This window comes from Mercenaria mercenaria, chromosome 17 (genome assembly GCF_021730395.1).
Source record: "Mercenaria mercenaria strain notata chromosome 17, MADL_Memer_1, whole genome shotgun sequence".
NCBI classification, from domain to species: domain Eukaryota; kingdom Metazoa; phylum Mollusca; class Bivalvia; order Venerida; family Veneridae; genus Mercenaria; species Mercenaria mercenaria.
This window is the reverse complement of record NC_069377.1, coordinates 45718524-45742664: the sequence shown is the minus strand read 5'-3', so window position 1 is coordinate 45742664 and position 24141 is coordinate 45718524. Positions and strand designations below refer to the sequence as shown.

The 24141-nt window shown below is 35.7% G+C and overlaps 1 protein-coding gene across 1 annotated transcript in view; it reads left to right on the top strand.

Moving 5' to 3' along the window:
- The window catches only part of LOC123535752 (uncharacterized), a 394656-nt gene extending 384043 nt beyond the window's left edge, over positions 1–10613 (top strand). The window contains exon 19 of the mRNA XM_053528064.1: positions 1263–10613. Coding sequence (XP_053384039.1) covers positions 1263–1364 — 102 coding nt within the window. The 3' untranslated portion in view covers positions 1365–10613. The remainder of the gene's footprint in view (positions 1–1262) is intronic.
- The last annotated feature ends 13528 nt before the right edge of the window (positions 10614–24141 follow it).

Sequence of the window (24141 nt, the reverse complement as noted above, 5' to 3'; positions counted from 1 at the left end):
TTTGTGTAAAGTGTTTGACATATGGCTTTGAAACTTTTATATCTTGTTCAGTATAATAGTCTCTATCAATAGGCAAGAGTACGTAACTCTCTCATCTTTTTTGGCTGAATTATGGCCCTTTTTGAACTTGGAAATTGGTTCTGTTTTGTGTATGTCCATGTTTTGTCAAGACTATTTGACATATGGCTTTTAAACTTTAAACACTTGTTTATCATTATGATTTCCATCTGTAAGCAAGAGGACATAACTCTGACAACTATTTTGACTGAATTATGGCCCTTTTTGGACTTTGAAATTTGTTCAGTTTTTCTTACAAGTCAGCGTTTTGTCAAAACTATTTGAACTGTGGCTTTGAAACTTTTAACACTAGTTTATCAACATGATTTCCATCTGTAGGCAAGAGTACATAACTCTGTCAACTATTTTGACTGAATTATGGCCCTTTTTGGACTTGGAAATTAGTTAAATTTTTCATATAAGTCCATGTTTTTCCTAGCATATAACTTAACATATTTGCCATCATGGTCACACATTGCCATTTAGTGCAAGACTAATCGAAATCCACAAATACAGGAACATTTTTTGTTTAATTCTTTTTTTTTGTTTAGTCTGAAAATCTATGGAAATATTTTGACCCCATTCTTCAATCAATTCTTCGAATAGTCGAGCGCGCTGTCATCCGACAGCTCTTGTTTCTGTATGACTAGGTTATACGTGGAAAACTTTAAAAATCTTCTCCTTTGAAACTGCTTGAAAATAATTTTGCATCAATGTTACTAAGTAAACCATCTTCTAAATGCCTTCAGAACTTTTGGGCGGGGCTTGTTTTCTCTATATGGCTAGTTGGAAAACTTTGAAAAATTTTAAATAATTTCTCAGCATTGTTTACTCAGGTGATAAATACAGGCCGATCAAGGTTGTTTGGACACCTTTCTTTACTTGAACTGATCACCAGGCTACATAGTTCATATTGTTCTACCTCTAATATACATTAGACAGTCGAGTTTGAGTTAAAAAAGTTGAACTGTACTTAAAGTTTATGTATAAAAACAAGGTAGTCAGGTTTTTTTTGAAGTTGTTTGTTCTGTTGGTATGAATCAGTCCCTTAGATCATGTTAATTACCTATAATGTTTGCAGCACACAATATCAGCTTTTCTTATTAAATGAATGGAAGTCAAAACACATGACAAATCAACACACTATACATGTTATATTCCCTATGTTCAGCAGTGTTTTTGAAGCAGTTCTCTTCTCTTTTTAGATTGTGTTGCAAATAGGGGAAGAAGTTGATGGGATGCTTTTGGTCCGTGCGGCAAACAATCGCCAGGCATTATGTCCGCTCTTATATCTCCAGGAATTATGATAGTGGCTTTTACATAGAATAGACTTTCATAATTCTCAGAACTTACTTCTGGTACACAACATCGATGGGTGATACCTGTAACGGGTAAAATAGTAGTACAGATTGGAGTATACGGAGCATGTCCAGGAGTTTTCTGATTCTGACTTTTCTTGAGATAGACATTACTTAGTACTTCTGAAACATTGAGATAGTATGTGGCACCAATACGACTTGTGTCAAGGAAATCAGCAACAGTTGTCAACTTTATTATCTGGCATTAACAGATCTGGTATGTTTGATATACTAGCAACATCAAATGGACATACCATAATGCTGTTCTGTTAATCACTGAGTGTGGTACCAGTTAGTGACAAAGTTGTACATCCTGCGGTAGCTGGAATAAGTTGAGAAAGTAAATGAGCCGCACCATGTGAAAACCAACATAGTGCATTTGCGACCAGCATGAATCCAAACCAGCCTGCGCATCCACGCAATCTGGTCAGGATGCATGCTGTTCGCTTTCAAAGCCTATTGCAATTAGAGAAACCGGATGCTGGTCTGGATCAATGCTGGTTACAAATGCACTATGTTGGTTTTCTCATGGTGCGGCTCAAATATATGTAGGGGCTCAAATTCACTGAAGGTTGTTTTGGATTTGCAGGTGTTTGAATTCCACTGAGAGAGTTTTAGATGCAAGGTTGAATGGAAACAGTACATGTGGCATGGAAAACTTTGGTTCCTTGTGTTTTCCATTTAAGTCCCAATCTATATTCCTTTTATTGAAACAACCACTGTGTCTTTTATAGTAATTTGTTATCTTGTGTATGGCTTAAGATGTCACATGCAAAATGATCTGAATGTTGAAAGATCATTAATTTTAAGTCACTTGATTTTTTGAAAGTTTGAGACATAAGAATTACTATCTAAACTCATTGTTGGGTAAAACACTCCTTTTCATTTTGCTGCCAAAAACAAAGCCCTAGCTCATTTTGAAACAAATAATTTATGAAGAATTTATTGTTATATGTGTTTTGAATTCAGTTGATAATTTTATACTGTCTGTATCAAAATGAATCAATTTTGAATTCAGATTAGCATAACTTAGTAGAATTCTTCTGCATGATAGTCATTTAATAATGTTTGAATTTATGGGATTAATTTCTTTTTTTTCTTGATTTTATGCTTTTTTTGGCAAAAGAATAGTCAACTTTAACAAAAAGCACTTAGTTTATTCATGCATAAATCCCATGAAAAAAACGAAAATTATTCCTCAAATAATCTTCACTAGTTTAATATGAGGATTTTTTTTAAATGTCTTATTTTACAAAGACTGTCACGTAAGGAAAAATAATAAATCTATGACATTGTGTGTTGTGATATTTATAGATTTGTTATTATTTACATTATTTAAATGTGTAAAAACAGATATTGTTTTTCTTTTATAAAGAACTCACTGTTATTTATTGTTCATGTGTATTATGCTGAATACTTTTAAAGGTTTACAGAGAAATCATTATTCACAGTGGAATTGTTTTCATACATTTTGTTCTTTACATCATCCCCAATCAAACAACTAAAGTTCTCTTTGAAATTGGAAACCCAGCAAAGCCTTATGCCATCAGAATTAAACGATTATGCAGCATGATTTGAACAAATTAAAATAGGAGCAACTAAGTAGTTTTTGTTAATAAGTTGTGGCATATAAAGGACATTCTTTATGTTAAATTTAGTTTTCATATCTTTTGATTTTAAATCTTCTAAACCTTAGCCAGTTTCAGTCGTAATTGATAAAAATCAAAAAGTATTAAATTGAAATTTTCTGAAATGATGTTAAAATGTTAGAATGAGTTTATAATTTTATATCATACACACGACTAGTTGTGTTTCTGTGGTTTATGGCTCGCCCTAGGCATTGCTTTAATTTAAATGCCTTATCAAATCTTGAAAAAGAAAAATCTGTTCATGAATTTTTAACAATAGCCAGGAAGTCATTGTCCAAAGATATTATTTCATAGATTGCCAAAATCCTGTTGTGAAGACATATTTCATTTTGCAAATAATATGGTAGCACTTTTCTCCCATATCCTTAGGACGGCCAGCACATATTCATGCAACCTCGCCAGGTATATGTATGTTTTTGACAACACAGAAAATGACGTCACTCGACCTTCAGCTATTTCTGGAAGTAAATAAAATGAAAGTAGAAATGCTAAACTTGAAAACGAAAGCCGCATTTTGATTCGTAGGTAGTCAGGGGTCACGCGCAGGGGTCACCCCGTCTAAATGTATGCGCGTGGACTTTTTTCTTGCTATTGGGGAGCCAATTTTCAGCACTTTATTACGAATTGAAATTACCTGGGCTTTAGTACAGCATGTCAGCTTTTAATCTATGAAAAAGTATTTGAGCTCTTGATAAACACAAATCCCACAGGGGTCCGTAACGGACCAAGGGTACATTGATAATTTTGGAACTTCATCAAATCGCTCAAAATGTCATTTTTGATGTTGTCTGAGAGTGTCAGTATATGCCTCAGATGTAAGATATAACCGTATTTGAGAGCTGCAGACCTAGACATTTCAGAAATATTTTCAAAATAAGTTTCGTGTAATAAATGTTGTTTCTATGGAAGTGTGAAAGGGCCATCAGACGCTAATACGTTTTAGTATGTTAAGGCTGCGGAAAGGATATAGTGTATTACATAGAAACATTTGGGAAAATTTATTTCAGTCACATCTTTTACATAAGAACCTATCCAGAACACATGCCCCCACCCCCTAAGTCTGTCAGTCATTTCAAGTGGGATCCTGGTATTACTATAAAAGTACAAGATATGTTTTCACAAAACTTGGTACACAGTTAGATTGCTATGTGAAGAATCTGCAAGTCTGTTCAGCCATGTGTCTGTCCACCCTTCAATCACAAAAGATAGATCCTGCTTTAAATTTACAAAAGATTTTGTCATTAAATCTGGTTCAGAGATAGTGAGTTATTTGTAGACTATGCAGTACCTTCAGTTTAGTTTCAGTATAAAAAGTGTGATTCTTATAGCAAGAAATATGACAAAAATAAATGCCTTTTCTAGTAGGGGACTTTCATTGCTGGACAATAGTCTTGTTGTTGCTAATATTCTGAAATTGTACCCACAGGTTAAAACAAAGACATAAACATTATCTACATTATGTCAAAAAATGTACAGTTAGGGCAGGAATGACTTAACAGAGATAATGCTATTGATGATGCCATTTAAAGACTCGTAATGCCTTTGCTTAAAATTTGGCTGCCACATTTTTAGTTATGAACATAAAAAACATTAATTTCTTGATAAATCCCATTTCTGATAATTACATGTACTTTCTTTAACATTAATATAATTTTGTCAAAGGTTTGAACATTGCTGAATATTCTAGAATGTTTTATTGAATCTGTTGTTTTTATTACCTCCCTTTAAGGTTCTAACTATAACCATTCATGTGCATTAAATTAAAAGTAGTGCTTATCTAACCATGTAAGTACGCATAACATCTATTTGGAAAGCTGTTTAATCTGTTTTTTTAGGTTGAAAATTTAAAGCATTATGGGCCTTTAAGAATAAAGTTGAGGTAAAATAGTCTACAATATAGCCTTCAAACATTCCATCATGATATCATGATTTGAGCTTATTTGAAGATATATTATGCCCAAGAAGTATTTTATCATCAGAAATTAATTTATTAAAGGGGTAGGAATGTCTGATCATGAGTTTGCTTCATTCAGAAACCATCATCCATGGACTCATATCCCTGAAAGGATTCTTAAAATTGGACTTGAAATCTATAGAAAAAAATGTTGCAGTTTTAATGAAACGGCTAATCAGGAGGCAGCTGTTTAGATGTTTATGACATCACTTACACACTGCTGAATTATTCATTTAGCAATAGATTAAATTCTACAGCTTCTTGTATATATGAAAGGTGTAAATCATGATACTTCCTTCAGTTTTAAATGGAAAAAGGAGAGAAATCATTCTTTAGAATCAAGGAAAGATAGTTCAGGTATTATATCTAAAACTCTATCAGACCTTTAATTTTGTTTTCTGTTTCCATGGAAACAAAATCTTTTGCTCAGATATTTAACTGCTCCTAGTTTTCTCGTTTTTAAAATGATTTTGAGAATTCTTTCATTGCCTTAAATAATTCAGAAAGACCTTTCAAACATAGTGAACATTAAGACAGCACTGCAGTTTCCAAATGAAATCTTGAAGATCTTTGCTGCAATCATAGAATGTAATGTTGTCAAAACTGTTCATTAAAAAAAAAAATTTCTTTTAGGGGTGGGGGGGGGCAGAGTATTTACTTTAAGATAAACTAATCTAACACCAAGTTTCAGTCAGTCCTTAATATGAGAAGCCTAACAAATCAGTTTCAAAAAGTTGTTCTTTCTCCTTCATCGGTCTTTTTTTGCATTATCAACGTAGTCATACTTGAACTAGCACAAATTGATATAATTATAATATGCAAATTATTTATTATAGAACACAATAATCAGCACTGGAAGCTGTCTACCAGGGGTTTTTAATTTGGATCTCACACAGTTGGACCAGACTAATGACTCCTGACCTAATCATATGCACACAAAGGGCCTTAATTAGTGTCACATCTACTCAAAAAGTATTTAACCTAGTATTATGAAAAATTACAGCATGCGAAGTTGTGCATCTGGACTTTTGTTAGAGATATCACTAAGACAGACCAGAGTTATGGCCCTTGACTTAGTAAAAAAGTATGCATGAAAAGGCATGAAAGTTATGTCGTACATATCTCAAAAAGTATATGATACAGGGTCATGAAATGTGGAATTGTGCACTTGGGATTTAGTTATGGATTGTTTTCAGTTAGACCAGAGTTATGGCCCTTGATTGTCAACAATATGCATTTTATGGCCCTTGATTGTCAAAAATATGCATAAATGGGGTACAAATTTGTGTCATATGTATCTCAAAGAGTATTTGACTTAGAGTCTTAAAACATAAGGGGATTGTTATATAGCGTGTGAAGGTGTGCATCTGGTGTTCTGTTTGGGATTTCACTCAGCCAGATTGGAGTTATGGTCATTGACTTAGTGAAAAATACACATGCTTGTATTGCATATATCTTAAAAAGAATTCGCCAAGAGTCATGAAACCATGTAGGAATATTATCCAGCATGTGAATTTGTGCACCTGAGTTTTTTGGGAGTTTTGTTCTCTTTGCAAGACCAGAGTTACTGTCCTTGATTTAGTCAAAAAATAAAAGTTTGTGCTGCATGTATGTAAAAATGTACTTGACCTAGAGTCATAAAACATTAGAGGATTGTTTTATAGCCTATGAAGTTTTGCACCAGGTGTTCTCTTCTGGATTTTACTCAGCTAGGCCAGAGTTATGGTCCTTCACTAAGTGAAAAATACACATAATGTTCTTAAAAGTTTGTGTTGCAAACATCTTAAAAATGTTTCACCTTGAGTCATGAATCCATGTACAGTGACAGGAGTGGGGGGCACCAGTCCTGTGTCCTGTGGACAAAAACATCTATTTTTCTATCTATACATGGCAGTTTTAGCCTTTTAAAAAGTTGTATATCAGAAATGACATTATAGAATAAAACTATTTTTAGGGGAAAAACACTTAAAATACTTGAAAAATACATGTACATTTGCCAGTGTATAATTTTACACACACAAAAAAACGCATATCATGCTTTATTGACACATATTAGCTGAGATTAGTTTAAGATATCAGTTTTAACAAATGACCATAACAGATCTCTGCCCCATCAGTTTTCTAAAAGCTTTGAGTTAAGCATACTTTGTTGAGCTACATGTGTAGTATTTTAAACCTTACATACAGTTACTAACTGTGTATACACACAAGAAAGTTTTATTCTATGTTTAACATAGATGCTATTTAGTAATTGGTCATATTTTCAAGACTGTATAAAATTTGGGCATAATATATCTTTGAATTTTCTATTTTATGTTTAGAAAATTTGATGTAACTTTCTGTACATAAAACCAAGTTTAGCATAATAATTGTATGCTCAAGAAAAATCCACATTCATAGTTTGTTGTTGTGTAAATTGTTACAATTGTCAGTGTGTTGTTTTGTTGATAAACACATTCACGTGCTGCAATTCATTCATGATGCATAAAAACATTATATGACTTGAATATAAGAAAATTAAAATTTTATCCTAACAGTAAGCTTAACATTCAACTTGTTAAGTAAATTTAAAACAATATATTCTGTTTTTGGTAAAAAATTGAGGAAGACAGATGTTGAAATATTTCCATACTGTTTACACTATAACAGTTTTAGCAGAAAGTTTTCTTGAAGGTAGTCATTTTTACCTACCTGTATTAAAAAAAAAAGTAACTTAAAACCATGAAAGAAAAAGAAAAATTGTTTTATTTTAAATGTAAAAGCAAATATCACCTGTTGATCTTAACTTAAGTTTTCACTTGCGATTTGTTACTTTATGATGACTGTGCCACTCATGAATGTATTGCATTTTGTGTTCACTCAGTAACAGGTATTTCAGTCTTGCACTAAAAAAAAATCCTCCATAATATTTTTAAAATATATCTGTTAGATGTAGTAATTCCTGTTTTAGGGATATAATTGTTCCTGTTTCAGGGAACATGTACTTTAAGAAGAATTTGAAATCTGTTTAAAAGAAGAGAGAATCTGATGAACTTAAATTTTATAAAGTTCCTTAACCTTTAGCCTGCTATCAGCAAGGCTGATCATGGTCTGCACTGTTTGCTATTCATTCAGTAAATTTTCATTGAACATACCTTCAAATAATAAATAGTACTGCCAAATTGAATAATGGATCAGTCTATTTTAGAAATTTAGCAGGCTAAAGGTCACTGTAAATCGGGTTATTTTCATGATGTTTTTATTATGAAGGAGGGGTATATTGTTTTGCAGATGTCGGTCGGTCGGTCTGTATGTAGACCAACCTGTTTCCGAATGATAACTCAAAAATGCTTTGGCCTAGGATCACCCCTATTGATTTTGAGATCTGTATGTCAAAGGTCAAGGTCACAGTGACCCTGAACAGTTAAATGGTTTCCGGATGATAACTCAAGAACGCTTGAGCGTAGGATCATGAAAGTTGATAGGGGGGTTGATCATGACCAGCAGATGACCCTATTGATTTTGAGGTCAGTATGTCAAAGATCAAGGTCACAGTGACGCGCAACTGTTAAATGGTTTCTGGATGATAACTCAAGATTGCTTGGGCCTAGGATTATGAAAGTTGATAGGGAGGTTGGTCATCACCAGCAGATGACCCTGATTGATTTTGAGATTAGTAGGTCAAAGGTCAAGGTCACAGTGACCAGGAACATTAAAACGGATTTAGGGCAATGTTTCAAGAACGCTTGGGCCTAGGATCAGGAAAATGGATAGGGAGATTGGTCATGATTAGCAGATGACCCCTATTGATTTTGATGTCATTAGGTCAAAGTTCAAGGTCACATTGGCCAGGAACAGTTAAATGGTTTCTGGACGATAACTTGAGAACACTTAGACCAAGGGTCCTGAAAGATGATAGAGAGGTTCATCATGACAAGCAGATGATCCCTATTGATTTTGAGGTCAGTAGGTCAAAGGTCAAGGTTACAGTGACCCAGAACATTTAAACCATTTCAGACAATTACTTGAGAACACTTGGGCTTAGGATCATGAAACTTGAAAGGGAGGTTGGTCATGACCAGTAGATGACCCCAACAGATTTTGAGATCAGTAGGCCAGAGATCAAGGTCACAAGTTAAACCCTTTCCAGACGATACCTTGAGAACACTTGGGCCTAGGATCACGAAACTTAATAGGGAGGTTGATCATGACCAGCAGATGACCCCTGTTGATTTAGAGGTCAGTAGGTCTAAGGTCAAGGTTACATTGAACCAGAACAGTAGAACTTTCGTTTACAGTGACAAATAATTTCTGTTCCTTGTGCAATTATTGAATGCATCAAGGGTGCAGGGGGGGGGGGCATTTCGTGTTCGACGAGCGCTTGTTTTCTCTAATATTTGCGAAAAATACCACCCACAAATTCAAAATATTCTTGAATGTGCATCTACGTCATGTCCTAAAACATAAAGACTCCTTTTTTTTTGAATTCTTAATACTGGTAACTGGTAAACCCTTGCCATGCTGGACACGACTGATTCTGCCTTTGCGAACAGTGTAGATCGTGATCAGTCTGCACATCCCTGAAGTCTCAAGATCTGCACAGTTCATGATTCAGTCAGTATCTTTTTGGTAAGCACCCTTTTTAACAGTTAATGGTACAAGTAGACAAGTTCATTATAGAAATTTAGCAGGATGAGGGTTAAGTGAAATTGCTGAATAAAACAGATAGTTGCAGATATTGTTAATTTCATTGAAAGAAATTTGTTTAGATGTATATTATGTGCATAACTCAAAACAATGTATGACTTAACCATCACCAGTTGTTTTGTAGAATTAGTTTTATCTGTTATTTTGTCCTTTACACCTTGTCAATAAGTAAAAATAAGAGGGAAGAGATAGGTTTAGTTTTTGTGTTACATAACTTCAGAAAGAAAAATAATTTAAAAATTTTAATTTCTGGTACTTTAAGAATGGCAGTAGCAAATGATTGTTAAAGTTATGAGCTGTTTGTGATAAAGTATGACACTCATATTTTCTACATTATCCTATGCAGTTGTCCAAGTCTTTTTGGAATTTAAAGTTAACTTATATCATTATACACACCAGAATAATTTGAGGATTATCCGGTAAGACAGTGATATTCTCACTGTATATAGTTCTTTATAAAGCATGTTTAAAATTTGTAGAGTTCCACTATAAAACTAAAGTGAGGACTGTTTGAAGGGTGTAATATTGTCATATGTTAGGATTGGCCTTATTGATAAGACATACTCTGTGGTAAGACTGACTCAGCACTAAGCCCTACTCAGTGGTAGGACACACTCAACAATAAGACTGACTGTGGTATAACTGACTCTGAAAGGTTGACTCAGTGGTAAGACATATCCAAAAGTAAGACTGACCCAACTGTAAGACCCACTCAGTAGTAGGACTGACTCAGTTGTAGGACACACTTAGTAGTAAGACCTATGGTAAGACTGACTCAAGGTAAGACCCTCTAACTAGTAGGATTGACTACCTGTATGTGGTAAGACTGACTTAGTAGTAAAACTTACTCAGTGGTAAGACTGACTCAGTAGTAAGACTGCGTGGTAACACTTAACTCAGTAATAAGACTGACTACTGACTCAGTAGTAAGACTGTGTGGTAACACTTAACTCAGTAATAAGACTGACTATATGGTAAGACTGACTCAGTAGTAAGACACGCTTAATAGTAAGACTGACTCTGTGATAAGACTGACTCAGTAGTAGGACACACTCAATAGTAAGACTGACTGTGTGATAAGAATGACTTAAACTGGTTCAGTGGTGAAAATGACTTAGTGGTAAGACTGACTTAGTAGTAAAAATGACTCAATAGTAATGGACTCAGCAATAAGACTGGCACAATGGTAAGACTGACTCAGTAAAATTACTGCATAGTAAGACTGAGTCAGTAGTAAAAATGACTCAGTAGTAAGACAGATTCTGTAATAAGATTGACTCCATAGTAAAACTGAATCAGTGGTAAGACTGGACTGACTCAGTAGTAAGACTGACTCAGTGGGTAAGACTGACTCAGTAGTAAAGTGACTCCATATTCAGACTGAATCATGGGTAAGACTGGCTCAATAGTAAGACTGGCCCAGTGATAAGACTGACTTCACTGTAAGGCTGAAACAGTGGTAAGACTAACTCAGTGGTAAGACAGACTCAGTAGTAAGACCAACTCTGTAATAAGATTGACTCCATGGTAAGGCTGAATCAGTGGTTAGATTGACTCAGTAGTAAGACTGACTCTGGAAGACTTTTAAATATGTAGCAAAAACATTATGCTACAAATTCCAGTTCCAATGGCTAACAATTTATTACAAGATTTTTGAAAGGCAGTGGTGAGGTTCAGGTGACACAATTAAGTTTCTTGAGTGACTTCGAGTTGCCTTAAATTTTGGTGTCTTTTACATTCAATACCTCACCTTACACCTATTGGATCCTCATATCTTTTATATCACTGCCCATAAGTGCTATGAGAAACAAAATCACCTTATCTTTGATTCATATGTTTTTAACATGGTTTATCTGTGATTTCCATATCATTCATACTTCATATCTCTTGAAAATTTGATATGTAATATATAAATACATAATTTATAACATATATTATATATATATATATATGTACTAATTTGTTTGAACATTTTCATGTTTGATTATGGCAAACTTTTTTAAAAATGCTTATTTAATAGTATTTTTTGTCTTTAGAAGTACTTTAGTGATATGAATTTAAAAAAATAATAAGAAGAATGAAATTAAAGGTAAAATAAATTTGCGCAGATTGCCTGTTAAAATTATTTTCTGGCAAAGAAATTAGAAAGAAGGTTAACTACTGACTGGATAATTATAGTCTACATTTTTGTATGTTAAAACAAAAAAAGTCTGGTACTGGGTATGTGAACACATGTATTGAACCAACATTACATCTTTTTGCAACAATACTAGTCATTTTGAATTAAATTTTTTAGCTCACCTGAGCACGAAGTGCTCAAGGTGAGGTATTGTGACCTGTCATTGTCCAGCGTCCATCTGTGTCCGTCCTCTGTCAACATTTGCCTTGTGAACACTCTAGAGGTCGCAGTTGTGACCCAATCTTTATGAAACTTGGTCAGAATGTTTGTCTTGATTCTCTCTAGGTCAAGTTTGAAACTGGGTCATGTGGGGTCAAAAATTAGGTTGGTAGGCCAGATCATAGGAAAAGCTTGCGAACACTCTAGAGGCCACAGTTGTGACTCAGTCTTTATGAAACTTGGTCAGAGTATTTGTCTTGATGATCTTTAGGTCAGGTTTGATTCTGGATTATGTGGGATCAAAAACTAGATCACCCAGTCAAATCAAAGGAAAAGCTTGTGAACACTCTAGAGACCACAGTTGTAACTTAATCTTTATGAAACTGAGTCAGAATGTTTGTCTTGATGATCTTTAGGTCAGGTTCGAAACTGGGTCATGTGGGGTCAAAAACTAGGTCACTAAGCCAGATGAAAGGAAAAACTTGTTAACACTCTAGAGACCACAATTAAAGTTTGAAACCCATGAGAGTTGGTCAGAATGTTTGTTTTGATCACCTCTAGGTCAAGTTGAAATCTCGGTCATATAGGATCAAAAACTAGGTCACCCGGTCAAATCAAATGAAAAACTTGTTAACATTCTAGAGGCCACAGTTTTGACTCAGTCTTTATAAAACTTAGTCAGAATGTTTGTCTTAATGATCTCTAGGCCAAGTTTGAATCTGGTTCATGTGGGTTCAGAAAGTAGGTCACCAGGTCAAATCAAAGGAAAAGTTTGTGAATACTCTAGAGGCCACAATTGTAACTCAGTCATTATGAAACTTGGTTAGAATGTTTGTCTTGATGATCTCTAGGTCAAGTTCCAATCTGGATCATGTTTGATTAAAAAGTAGGTCACTAGGCCAGATCAAAGGAAAAGCTTGTGAACACTCTAGAGGCCACAGTTGTGACTCAGTCTTTATGAAACTTTATCAGAATATTTGTCTTGATGAGCTCTATTTCAGGTTTTAATCAGGGTCATGTGGGATCAAAAACTAGGTCACCCAGTTAAATCAAAAGGAAAAGCTTGTGAACACTCTAGAGGCCACAGTTGTAACTCAGTCTTTATGAAACTTGGTCAGAATGTTTGTCTTGATGATCTCTAGCTCTAGTTCGAAACTGCTTCATGTTTGATCAAAAACTAGGTCATAAGGCCCGATTAAAGGAAAATCTTGTTAACATTCTAGAGACCACAATTTAAGTTTGAAACTCATGAGAATTGGTCAGAATGTTTGTCTTGGTGACCTCTAGGTCAAGTTCAAATCTTGGTCATGTAGGGTCAAAAACTGGGTCACATGTTCAAATCAAAGGAAAAGCTTGTGAACACTCTAGATGCCATAGTTGTAACTCAAACACTCTAGATGCCACAGTTGTGACGTAATCTTGATGAAACTTGGTCAGAATGTTAGTCTTAATGTTCTCTAGGTCAAGTTGGAAACTGGGTCATGTGGGGCCAAAATCTAGGTCATTAGGCCAGATCAAAGGAAAATCTTGTTAACACTGTCCACAGTTGAAGTTTGAAACTCGTGAGAATTGGTCAGAATGTTTGTCTTGATAACCACTAGGTCAGTTGTGAATGTGGGTCATGTGGTCTCAAAAAACTAGGTTATCCGGTCAGATCAAAGGAAAAGCTACATAACACTCCAGAGGCCACGTTTATGACCCTGTCTTCATGAAACTTGGCCAAAATGTTGATCTTGATGATCTTTAGCCCAGGCTTGAATCTGGATCATCTGGGTCAAAGAACTAGGTAACCTGTTAAAATCAAAGAAAAACCTTATGCATGCAATAGGGGCTGCATTTTTCATTTGATGTGCATGAAACTTGGTCAGAATGTTTGTCGGCATGAAATCTCGGATGAATTTTAATATGGGTCATGTTGGGTCAAAAACTAGGTCACCAGGTCAAAGAATAAGCTTGTTTACACTCTAGGGGTACATTTTGATTTTGTCTTTATAAAACTAGGTCAGAATGTTTGTTATCATGAAGTCTTGGATGATTTAAAATCTGGGTCAATAGGGATCAAAAACTAGGTCACTAGGTCAAATCAAAGGAAAAGCTTGTATACACTCTAGAGGCCAATTTTTGCTCTAACCTTCCTGTAACTTTGTCAGAATGTTTGTTTTCATGAAATTTTGGATAAGTTCGAATCTGGGTCATGTGGGGCAAGAAAAAAGGTCACTAGGTCAAGTCAAAGAAAACACTTGTTTACACTCAAGGCCACGTTTTTTGGTCCAATCTTAATGAAAATTTGTCAGAATATTTGTCTCCATGAAATCACTATGTAAATAATGTTTATACTGTTATGGTGTGTTACTCAGGTGAGTGACCTAGGGCCATCTTGGTCCTTTGTATTTGTTATTAAACCTCTGCTTACATAGTACCCTTGGTCTGTTTCCCTTGTTTGTTTACATATTAAGAATGTTAATAAATTTTGAACTCTGTTTTGAACTATTAGTCTTTGAATTATGCATAATATTTTTATTTATGATAGCTGTTTAAAATCCTCATGTGAAATGGACCATTAGATAAAATTTCTCAAAATTAGTTTCTGCAGGTTTATAACACATGTATTTCTTATTAGCTCACCAGAGCACAAAGTGCTCAGGGTGAGCTATTGTGATCGCTCACTGTCCGGCGTCTGTCCGTCCGTCCGGCGTCCGTCCGTCCACACTTTCCTTTAAACAACATCTCCTCCTAAACCAACAGGCCAGTTTTGATGAAACTTCACAGGGATGTTCCTTGGATGGTCTTCTTTAAAAATTGTTCAAAGAATTGAAATCCATGCAGAACTCTGGTTGCCATGGCAACAGAAAGGAAAAACTTTAAAAGTCTTCTTCTCAAAAACCAGAAGCCCTAGAGCTTAGATATTTGGTGTGAAGCATTGCCTAGTGGACCTCTACCAAATTTGTTCAAATCATGACCCAGGGGTCAAAATTGACCCCACCCTAGGGGTCACTTGATTTTACATAGGAAAATCTTAAAAAATCTTCTTCTCAAAAACCAGAACCCCTAGAGCTTAGATATTTGACAAGTAGCATTTCCTAGAGGACCTCTACTAAAGTTGTTCAAATCATGACCCCAGGGTCAAAATTGACCCCGCCCCAGGGGTCACTTGATTTTACATAGGAAAATCTTCAAAAATTTTCTAAAAATAAACAGAAAGCCTAGAGTTTAGATATTTCACGTGTAGCATTGCCTAGTTGACCTGTACAAAATTTGTTCAAATCATGACCCCCAGGGTCAAAATTGACCCCACCCCAGAGGTCACTTGATTTTTCATAGGAAAATCTTCAAAAATTTTCTAAAAATAAACCAGAAGGTCTAGATCTTAGATATTTAACATGTAGCATTGCCTAGTAGACTTCTACAAAATTTGTTCAAATCATGACCTCTGGGATCAAATTGACCCCGCCCAATGGGGTTACTTGATTGTACATAGAAAAATCTGCAAATTTTTCTAAAAATAAACCAGAAGGCCTACAGCTTAGATATTTGACATGTAGCATTGCCTAATGGACCTCTACAAAATTTGTTCAAATCATGACCCCCGGGGTCAAAATTGACCCCGGCCCAGGGGTCACTTGATTTTACATAGGAAAATCTTCAAAAATTTTCAAAAAATAAACCAGAAGGCCTACAGCTTAGATGTTTCACGTTTAGCATTGCCTAGTGGACCTCTACAAAATCTGTTCAAATCATGACCCCCGGGGTCAAAATCGACCCCGTCCCAGGGGTCACTTGATTTTACATAGGAAAATCTTCAAAATTTTTCTAAAAATAAACCAGAAGGCCTAGATCTTAGATGTTTGACGTGTAGCATTGCCTAGTAGACTTCTACAAAAAAAATTCAAATCTGGACCCCCCCAGGGTCAAATTTACTCAGCCCCTGGGGTTACTTGATTGTATATAGGGAAATCTTCCAAAAATTTTCTAAAAATAAACCAGAAGGCCTAGATCTTGTGAGAGGGAAATACATGCAGTAATTAGTAAATAAAATCTACAGTGTTTCTAAGGCAGTAACTGGTGTTTTTTCTCATGAAAATGTAGGTATGAAATCTGGTCATTTGTAATGTGATGGCACAGATATAGTTGTTATATTATTATCAGTAAACAAAGTGATATTGTTACGTTTATTTGTTAGCAGGTCTTTCAGAATGCCTTTGCTTCTAGGTAGTAAATTTTATTAGCTACTAAAGTTGGACTTTTCCTCTTACCCAGAAGTCATTATTGTTGGGGGCACTACTTTTCATTGATTTTGAGGTTGGGTTACCCCATTTTTTCAAGTTGTTGAAGATGGCAAGTTCTCACTTATTTGATCTTTAAAATCCAAAATTCATAGCCCTTTGAAAAAAAAATGACTGAAAATACGAAGAAAAAAAAATTATCTGATTATATACCAAAAGGTGTCAACATGTAATTGTACATTATTACATTGGGTTTTGTGGGAGGGTTATGGAAAAATCCAACTTTAACACAGGTACAGGATTCTTGTAGGTGCACATTAATTCTCACTGTATCATACATGCATAATTTCACATTTTGTGACAAATCTCTTCACAGTGCCAATAAATTGTTTGTTGTAAATTCTTGTTGTTTGATGACTTCAGTTTGAAGGTTTCCATTGTAAGTTTCTTACTATAACAAATATATTATATATCTTATTGTACCCCCCGACAACAAAGTTGTAAGCGGGGGTATACTGGTTTCAGGTTGTCTGTCTGTCTCTCCGTCTGGCCGTCTGTCCGTAGAAGCAATCTTGTGCGCACCATCTCTCCTTATCCCCTTGACAGAATTTAATGAAACTTCACACAAGTGATCAGTACCAACAGTAGTTGTGCATGGGACATGTTAGGTTCTTTTAGAAAAAAAATTTGCAGAGTTATGGGACTTTGTTTTTTTGTTACTATACTATATACATAGACACAATCTTGTGCGCACCATCTCTCCTCATCCCCTTGACACAATTTAATGAAACTTCACACAAGTGACCAGTAACAACAGTAGTTGTGCATGGGTCATGTTAGGTTTTTTCAGCGACAAAAATTGCAGAGTTATGGGACTTTGTTTCTTGTTAACATACTATGTACATACAGTCTGCATATGCAATCTTGTGCATGCCTAATCTACCAAACCCTTACACACAATTTAATGAAACTTCACACAAGTGATCAGTACCAACCCTAGTTGTGCATGGTGCATGTTACATTCTTTTAGATAAATATTCTGCATAGTTATGTGACTTTGTTTTTTGTTACTATACTGTATACATACAGTCTATATACATACAGTCCACATAATTATGCAATCTTGTGTGCGTCAAATTGCGATGTACTGTGTCAGTGCATGCGGGGGGTACATTCATCACCTTTAGTGATAGCTCTTGTTTTAATACCAAAATTCCCTTGAAAACAGTCACTGATATGAACAGTAAGCATAGGTGTATGTTAAAAAGCCTCACTCGGGGCGTTGAATTCTTCATGTGAGGAAGCCATCCAGCTGGCTTATGGAAGGTCGGTGGTTCTACCCAGGTGCCCGCTCGTGATGAAATAATGCATGGAGGGACACCTGGGGTCTTCCTCCGCCATTAAAAAGCTGGAAAGTCGCCATATGACCTATCATGTGTCGGTGCAACATTAAATCCAGCAAAAAAAAATTAAAAAGATCAAATGGCTGTTTTGTGCATGGCCATTGGGATTCTAGCACACACAAGCTGTATGGAAATGATATCAGATTTATGGTGAACACGAAAGGTAGGTGTGTTTTCAGTCCGTTCGTCCGTCCGTAAACTTTTGCTTGTGACCACTCTAGAGGTCACATTTTTCCTGGGATATGTATGAAAGTTGGTCAGAATGTTCATCTTGATTATATCTAGGTCAAGTTCGAAACTGGGTCATGTGCGGTGCAAAACTAGGTCAGTAGGTCTAAAAATACAAAAACCTTGTGACCTCTCTAGAGGCCATATTTTTCAATGGATCTTCATGAAAATTGGTCAGAATGTTCATCTTGATGATATCAAGGTCAAGTTCGAAACTGGGTCACGTGCCTTCAAAAACTAGGTCAGTAGGTCAAATAATAGAAAAACCTTGTGACCTCTCTAGAGGCCATATTTTTCATGGGATATGTATGAAAGTTGGTTCGAGTGTTCATCTTAATGATATCTAGGTCAGTTTTGAAACTGGGTCAACTGCGGTCAAGAACTAGGTCAGTAGGTCTAAAAATAATAAAACGTGACCTCTCTAGAGGCCATATTTTTCATGGGATCTGTATGAAAGTTGGTCAGAATGTCCATCTTGATGATACCTAGGTCAAGTTCGAAACTAGGTCAATTGCGTTCAAAAACTAGGTCAGTAGGTCTAAAAATAGAAAAACCTTGTGACCTCTCTAGAGGCCATACTTTTCAATGGATCTTCATGAAAATTTTTTCAGAATGTTCAACTTGATGATATCTAGGCCAAGTTTGAAACTGGGTCACGTGACTTCAAAAACTAGGTCAGTAGGTCAAATAATAAAAAAACATTGTGACCTCTTTTGAGACATATTTTTCATGGGATATGTATGAAAGTTGGTTCGAGTGTTCATCTTAATGATATCTAGGTCAGTTTTGAAACTGGGTCAACTGCGGTCAAGAACTAGGTCAGTAGGTCTAAAAATAGAAAAACATTGTGACCTCTCTAGAGGCCATATTTTTCATGGGATCTGTATGAAAGTTGGTCAGAATGTCCATCTTGATGATAGCTAGATCAAGTTCGAAACTAGGTCAACTGCGTTCAAAAACTAGGTCAGTAGGTCTAAAAATAGAAAAACCTTGTGACCTCTCTAGAGGCCATACTTTTCAATGGATCTTCATGAAAATTGGTCAGAATGTTCAACTTGATGATATCTAGGCCAAGTTTGAAACTGGGTCACGTGACTTCAAAAACTAGGTCAGTAGGTCAAATAATAAAAAAACATTGTGACCTCTTTTGAGACATATTTTTCATGTGATCTGTATGAAAGTTTGTCTGAATGTTCATCTTGATGATATCTAGGTCAAGTTCGAAACTGGGTCAACTGCGGTCAAAAACTAGGTCAGTAGGTCTAAAAAATAGAAGAATATTTTGACCACTCTAGAGGCCATATTTTTCAATGGATCTTCATGAGAATTGGTCTGAATGTTCACCTTGATGATATCTAGAAAAAGTTTGGAACTGGGTCACGTGTGGTCAAAACTAGGTCAGTAGGTAATAAAATAGAAAAACCTTGTGACCTCTCTAGAAGCCATACTCTTCATGAGATCTTCATGAAAATTGGTGAGAATGTTCATCTTGATGATATCTAGGTCAGGTTCAAAACTGGGTCATGTGCCTTTAAAAACTAGGTCATTATGTCAAATAATAGAAAAACCTTGTGACCTCTCTAGAGGCCATATTTTTCAATGGATCTTCATGAAAATCGGGTAATGTGGGGACAGGTGAGCGATTCAGGACCATCATGGTCCTCTCGTTATCAGCTCACCTGAGCATGAAGTGCTCAAGGTGAGCTTTTGTGATCGCCCTGTGTCTGTCGTCATCGTCCGTCGTTCGACTGTTAACACTCTATAGAGGTCACAATTTCAGCCCAATCTTAATGAAACTTATTCAGAATGTTACCCTTAATAAAATCTTGGACGAGTTCGATATTGGGTCATCTGGGGTCAAAAACAAGGTCACCAGGTCAAATCAAAGGAAAAGCTTGTTGACACTATAGAGGTCACAGTTTTGGTCAAATCTTAATTAAACTTTGTCAGAATATTACTCTCATTAAAATCTTGGACGAGTTCGATATTAGGTCATCTGGGATCAAAAACTAGGTCACCAGGTCAAATCAAAGGAAAAGCTTGTTAACACTCTAGAGGCCACATTTATGACTGTATCTTCATGAAACTTGGTCAGTATGTTAATCTTGATGATCTTTAGGGCACTTTTGAATCTGGGTCATGTGGGATCAAAAACTAGGGTCACCAGGTGAAAGCTGGTTAACACTAGAGGCCACATTTATGACCGTATCTTAATGAAACTTGGTCAGAATGTTAATCTTGATGATCTTTAGGTCAAGTTCAAATCTAGGTCAGGTGGGATCAAAATCTAGGTCACCAGGTCAAATCAAAGGAAAAGCTAGTTAATACTCTGTAGGCCAAATTTATAATCATATCTTAACGAAACTTGGCCAGAATGTTAATCTTGATGATCTTTAGTCAAGTTTAAATCTGGATCAGGTGGGGTCAGAAACTAGGTCACCAGGACAAATCAAAAGAAAAGCTTGTTAACACTCTAGAGGCCACATTTATGAAATATCTCTATGAAACTTGGTCAGAATGTTAATCTTGATGATCTTTAGGTCAAGTTCAAATCTGGGTCAGATGGAATCAAAAGCTAGGTCACCAGGTCAAATCAAAAGTAAAGCTTGTTAACACTCTTAGAGACCTAATCTTAGTTTGAAACTCATGAGAACTGATCAGAATGTTTGTCTTGATGATCTCTAGGTCAAATTCGAATCTGGATCATGTGAGGTCAAAAACTAGGTCACCAGGTCAAATCAAAGGAAAAGCTTGTTAACACTTTAGAGGGTACATTTATGACTGTATCTTCATGAAACTTGGTCAGAATGTTAATCTTGATGATCTTTAGGTCAATTTGGAATTTGGGTCATGTGGGATCAAAACTAGGTCACCAGGTCAAATCAAGGGAAAAGTTAGTTAATACTCTAGAGATCACATTTATGACCATATCCAAATGAAACTTGGACAGAATTTTTACCTTAATGATCTTAAGGTCAAGATTTAATCTGGGTCAGGTGGGGTCAAAAACTAGGTCGCCAGGTCAGATCAAAGGTAAAGCTTGTTAACACTTTAGAGGTCACATTTATGACTGTATCTTCATGAAACTTGGTCAGAATGTTAATCTTGATGATCTTTAGGTTAGTTAGGAATCTAGGTCATGTGGGATCAAAACTAGGTCACCAGGTCAAATCCAGGGAAAAGTTAACACTCTTGAGACCACATTTATGACCATGTCCTAATGAAACTTGGTCAGAATGTTTATCTTAATGATCTTAAGGTCAAGATCCAATCTGGGTTAGATGGGGACAAAAACTAGGTCACCAGGTAAAATCAAAGGTAAAGCTTGTCAACAATCTAGAGGCCACATTTATGACTGTGTCTTCATGAAACTCGGTCAGAATGTTAATCTTGATTATCTCTAGGTCAAGGTCGAATCTGGATCATGTAGGGTCAAAAACTAGGTCACTATGTCAAATCAAAGGAAAAGCTAGTTATCAGGGGTTAGAATTAGGTCAGGTGAGCGATACAGGGCCTTCAGGGCCCTCTTGTTTATATACAGTAACATTAGTTACGCGCTTTCTTTTGAACAACTTCGCTAACTCAAAAAGAAGTAATGGACATATTTTACACAACATACTACAAGCCAATGCAAGTCCAAATTATAACGACTCCGGCCTTGCCTCGGGGTTCGGGATGGGTTGGAAGCATGTTAGACATAATCGTGGTAGAAAGAGTCATATTTTTCAAATGTGAACCGTTGCTGATCGGTTACCAAACGTGACCCACTGGGGCTACCCAAAGGTACCTGATCCTGACCAGGACCTTTACATGTATGTCTATATATGGTTGGTAGTAAGCCGAAATTTAGAGTAAAGTTAGTCTTAATTTTGAGATATTATATCAAAATGTCCATTTGATAAGTAACACCCACCTGGCACTTATTCTCTTCCAATCTTGAATATTGTAGTACAGAAGCTACATGTATGTGATACAAAACAGAAAAAAAACGTGCCATTTATTTATTACTCTCGCGATTTTTTTTACAAAAACCCGAACACGCAATGTTTTTCTTAAATTTAAGAAGTTCCCATGTCACCTTCAAAAATTAAAATACCTAAACGACCGTGAACCGCCAATTCTGTAGAGGAAAAATGAGAAGAGAAGAAAAACAACGAATTCAAAGCATTGTGCAGTAGCAATATCACCTTGGTTTTTGGCAAATAGGAGTCTTTGGAGCTTGAGCAACTACTTTTTCAGCAGAGGTGACGATTTTTTTTATGAAGTCTGTCAAGGTTTCCCAGCACGAGGCATCTGTTGCAAAACATTGCGATCCTATCGGCACTTGACGGTATACCAGATGATCTGACTCTGTCAATAAACCAATAATGGTATTGAACATTCAGTGTCAATATTTGCAAAGTTCCTTTCGTTCATAAATCCTTTACAAAGTTGTTCATAGAGATTTTGTTTGAAAATAAATGATTTCCAAATATAACAGACCTCTTTTATATTCTTGAATCCATGTTTCAAATCAATTGTGGAAAGTCCGCATTGCATGTGGAGAGATCGAAACAGCGGACCATTTTCTACAAGCGTGTCCTCGTTATAACACACAAAAAGAGAATTCTTTCAGAAAGTAACGTGCCCAACAACCTTTCAAAATCTTTATGACTCAGAAAACTCAAGCAAGTGTTAAAACAATGCGGTGTTTTTACACGTCCAATCATTCATCGTTGCCAAAAGACATTGTACGGCATTTTAGAAATTTTAGATAGTCGGAGTACTGGGGCATAAAGATGACTGTTGATTACAACAAATTTATTTGCATTTCTTTGTTCATTTCAAAAGTGAATAAGCCAAGCATGCTTTGCAAATTTCGTTTTGAGAAAATTTACTTCGGAAGATATTTGTTGACTGCTGAAAATTATGGCAAGAAGCGCTCCTCATCGATCTATCTAATACAGAGTTGTCGTTCTTCCACCTACCTTCAAAAGCATGCGCCTCTCTATCAACGTGTAACTAAAACTTTATAAAAAATGCATATCTTGCAGACACCTTCAGTTATTACCGTCCAATGTTCTACTGTTGATGTGCGACACAAACCTACTACTTTGAAGACGTTGACAGAAATAAAGATGAGGTTAGAACGACAGCTGAAGTGTAACAGATAAGCTTTTCATATGCAATTTCATTATTCCTTGTTTCTGTTTAAGACTATAGTTTAGTCCTTCTGCAGAAATGTGAACTGTTCAGTACTTAACATTCACAGGGAATAAATTTTCTCTGTGGTATCTTCAATCCACAGACTTAGATAAGTTCACACTAATATTATTTCCACAAATTCTTGTCTCTCTGTAAAAAACAGCCACCAGGATATCTTTGCAAAACCATTTCTAAGTGACTTAGAAACTTCTGTTTAGCTTGGATGGTAGTTTAGGGGCCAATGAGCAATAAATGATATAGTTTTGCATTAGTTTTAATTTTCTTATGTACAAAAAGGATGATTGAAAAAATGTGTCCAATTGGATTTTTCAAATTTCCAATCGGATATATGGCGTCCGATTGGAATTTTTGAAAATCCAATCGGACTTTTTCCCCATATTTTGGCGTGCTGGATTTTTTTTTTCCGGTCGGAAAACATTTTTTTTTTTTTTTTTTTTTGTTCAAAGTGTGTATAAACAATTGGTTATTGTATATATTGTATATAAAAACGTAATTATATCAAATAGCGGTCTCCTGAGAACTTTTAAAAAATCCAGTGGGATTTTTTGCAACATTTTTAATGGAAAAATATCCGCCCGGACGCATTTCCGATTGGAAAAAGTCCAGTAGGTTTTTTTTCCAATCTAAAAATTGGAAAAAGATCCAATCGGGTTTTTTAGCTCGACTATTCGAAGAATAGTCTAGCTATTCTACTCACCCTGGCGTCGGCGTCGGCGTCGGCGTCGGCGTCACACCTTGGTTAAGTTTTTGCATGCAAGTACATACAGCCATCAATTAAAGGCATATAGCTTTGAAACTTATTTTTTCTTTTTCTAGGTCAATTACCAACCTCTCTGGGTCAAGTCCCATAACTCTGACATGTATTTTGAGCAAATTATGCCCCCTTTTGGACTTAGAAAATTTTGGTTAAAGTTTTACATGCAAGTTACTGTCTCCAAAACTAATGCAGATATTGATTTGAAACTTCACATGTGTCTTCGGGGTTATAAAACTAGTTGATAGCAGCAAGTCCCATAACTCTGACCTTCATTTTGGCCAAA